The sequence below is a fragment of the Ambystoma mexicanum genome, chromosome 8, assembly GCF_040938575.1.
Source record: "Ambystoma mexicanum isolate Mex_15411 chromosome 8, UKY_AmexF1_1, whole genome shotgun sequence".
In the NCBI taxonomy this organism is placed as follows: Eukaryota; Metazoa; Chordata; class Amphibia; order Caudata; family Ambystomatidae; genus Ambystoma; species Ambystoma mexicanum.
The window spans coordinates 149,653,341-149,656,595 of NC_090929.1; the positions used below are offsets into that span (position 1 = coordinate 149,653,341).

The following is a 3,255-nucleotide window of genomic DNA, read 5'->3' on the forward strand; positions in this document are numbered from 1 at the left end:
ACGAGACACCCAGCATAGGACAGCCCACAGGGAGCACTTGCGTGTCCAATCCTATCGACAACCTTCAATGCAAATGAGGAACCATTGATAGGGGCAGAGATAGGGAATAAGCAGTTCATCTTTATGGTAGATTCCGAGAAGTCATGTAAACTTGAAGATCGGTTTCTGCTATCAAATCGTAAATTAGAGACGCAAGGGTTCTCTGGGGCGGGGGTCGAAGTTCCTTACACAGAAGATTTGGATGTGACAATGGGGGGAAAAACAGTAAGGGCACCCCTATTGTATTATGAGCAATCCCCTGTCAACCTGCTGGGGAGGCATCTCCTCAGCAAGCTTAATATGACTATTTCGTTTAGCAGGAGAGGAGGGATTGTTTGCTCAACCCCATGGATGTGCTCTATGCGTGCGATGCTAGTGATATATTCGCGAGCAACATGACCAGAGGTGCGTGGCATACTGGTGGACCCAGATATGTTCATCCATGGGTTAAAAACATTGGCCCGGGTGGTCCCAGAGTTGAAGAAAATGGATTGGAGGGTGCCAGCAGAATTTGTTTTTCGTCCAATATCCCGCCCAGAGATAGTGCCAGGGACAGTCATGTTGCTGGACATACATGCAGTACAAATCTCAGCCAAAAGAATAGCTGTAATTACAATGGACATACACGGGTGCAAGTGGCGTACAGTGTTATGCTTAAAGGCCGACATTGCACTCCAAGATCTGTCAGATGAGGAACTTTTTTCAGATTCAGAGAGAGATGGAGAAATCATAATGGAGATAGCGATCCCTTGTGAAATAATGATACAGCAAGACAAGTGCCAGTACAGCTCATGGCGGTAGTGGGGGCCCCACCGTCATTTTTTAATGACGGCATGCAATCAGTACCCTGGCAGTTATGGACATCAGGACCCCATGACCTGGGTCTACTACACGGGGTCAATCCAGTGAAAATTAACCTTAAGCCTGGAGCCATACTGCCCGAGTAAAACAATACACTCTGTTCCGGGAAGCAGAAGAAGGGATAAAAGAAACGATCAACGCACTATTGACACAGGGGATAATAGTACCTTCAAACTCCCCATGTAACACATGCATTTACCCCATCAAAAAAGCAAAAGGAGGGGCATGGAGGATCATCCCAGATCTAGCCCACTTAATGACGTCATTCAGAAAGAGTTCCCTTTGGTCCCAAATCCGACATCTATTTTATGCAGTATCCCAAAAGATGCATCTCACTTCACCGTGGTGGATTTGAAGAATGCATTCTTTTCCATACCACTCGCAGAAGAGTGTAGATACCTGACAGCATTCACCCTAGGGGGGAGGAGGTATAAACACTGCAGATTGCCCCAGGGTTACTGTGAGAGCCCCAGCATATTCAACTGAATATTGCATGAAGACCTCGGAAACATGACAGCAGACAGCACGATAATTCAGTACGTGGATGATCTACTGATCTGCAGTAAAAACGAAGCTGAATGTAGAAAAGACTCCATTGCCCTCTTGACATTGCTGGCTCAAAAGGGGTACAAGGTAGACAGAGAAAAATTGCAATACTGTCAACGTGAAGTACTGTACCTGGGGCAACTGATTTCGAAAGAGGCCAAGAAAATAATACCAGACAGGGTAGCAGCCATTTCAGCTGTTGGAAGACCAAAAACAGTGAAGGATATGCAAAGATTCCTAGGCATGTGCAACTACTGTCGTGCATGGATATTAGACTATTCTGCATACACACGCCCATTGCTTCAGACACTCAAAGAAGCACAGAAGGAAAGTACAGAGATACAGTGGGACTCAGAATTATGTGATGCATTCACCTCACTCAAAGAACTCATTTCAAGCGCACCAGTGATCACGAACCCAGACTATGAACGCGAGTTCTACCTGTTCTCGCACTGCAAGGGAACACTCATGACAGCAGTCCTAACACAAAAAACATCACTAGGTCACAAGCCTCTGGCGTACTACAGTGGGAGACTAGACGCAGTGATGCAGGGACACTTCACATACGAACAGGCCCTCGCAGCCACCATAGTAATGGGATGTTCAGTGACGCTATACGTGGAACATTCCTTGTTCGCCAGACTAGAACGATTGAAAAGAACACTGACCACACAGAGAGCCACTGCATACGAGGTAATTCTATCAAGCGCCAACATACAAGTAGTAAGGTGTAAGCTAATAAACCCCGCAAAATTCATTTCAGAACCATGCGCTTTGGAGGATGTAAAAGCACATGACTGTGCAACATATCAAGGAGAGGAACAGGGAGCAACAATAGTGAAAACGCACTAGCTGAAGGTGAAATATTTTTCATAGACGGGTCAGCTTCCATAAACTCAGAAACAGGAGAAAAACATGTAGGGATGGCTGTCGTGCGATTGGAAGAAGGTGAGTACGAAGTGCTAATACAGCAGCGCCTGCCCACCCATTATTCAGCACAAGCGGCAGAGTTCATAGCATTGATTGAAACGATGCGTGCTGCAAGGGGGTGTGCAGTCAGAATCTACACGGACTCGGCATACATGACCACAACAGTACATGGTGGACTTGCAAGATGTGGGAGAAGGGGATTTAACAGGGCTGATGGGTCCCCGGTGCAACATGCAGAACTCTTGAAAGAGCTTATAGAAGCATGGAAAGACCCCACTGCAGTAGCCATAGTCAAATGCCAGGCCCATACTACCAACACCGATTTCGTCTCTTTGGGAAACGCGGCAGCGGACGCTGCCATGAAAGAAGCATCCTATTTTGTAAAAGAAAGGACAGGTGAGTAATTAGTGAGGAAGGAAACAGTGGAGGACCTTCCAGACGGTTACAACACTATGCCCATATCACAAATATTAGAACTACAAGACGGAGCAACAGAAGAAGAAAAAGAACTGGGAAAAGAGGGGTTGCAGCCAGTCAGCAACTGATTTATTGTGGCGACAAAACAACACAGGGAAGGTGGTCATGCCCACTAAATTATTAGAAGTGGCCTTCCAGCAATTGCATTTTGCCGCACACAATGCAAAGCAACACATTGCTGCAGAAATACAAGAACACTGGTTGGTACCTGGGTTGCAAGAACAACTTTCAAAATTGGCAATGGAATGTACAACGTGCCAGATATACAATTAAGGCATGACTCTAAGAACATTAAGAGGGACCATACCCAAGCCAATAGGCCCATTCAGAGAGCTGCATATTGACTATGCAGACATGGGGGAAAGGTGCAATGGAGCTAGGTACATGATGGTCGTAGTGTGC

General features: G+C 46.2%; 1 protein-coding gene across 1 annotated transcript; it reads left to right on the forward strand.

Moving 5' to 3' along the window:
* Positions 1-2,369: 2,369 nt before the first annotated feature.
* LOC138471461 (ribonuclease H-like) lies at positions 2,370-2,780 on the forward strand. The gene has a single exon (XM_069609085.1). The coding sequence runs from the start codon at positions 2,370-2,372 to the stop codon at positions 2,778-2,780; it is 411 nt and encodes a 136-aa protein (XP_069465186.1).
* The last annotated feature ends 475 nt before the right edge of the window (positions 2,781-3,255 follow it).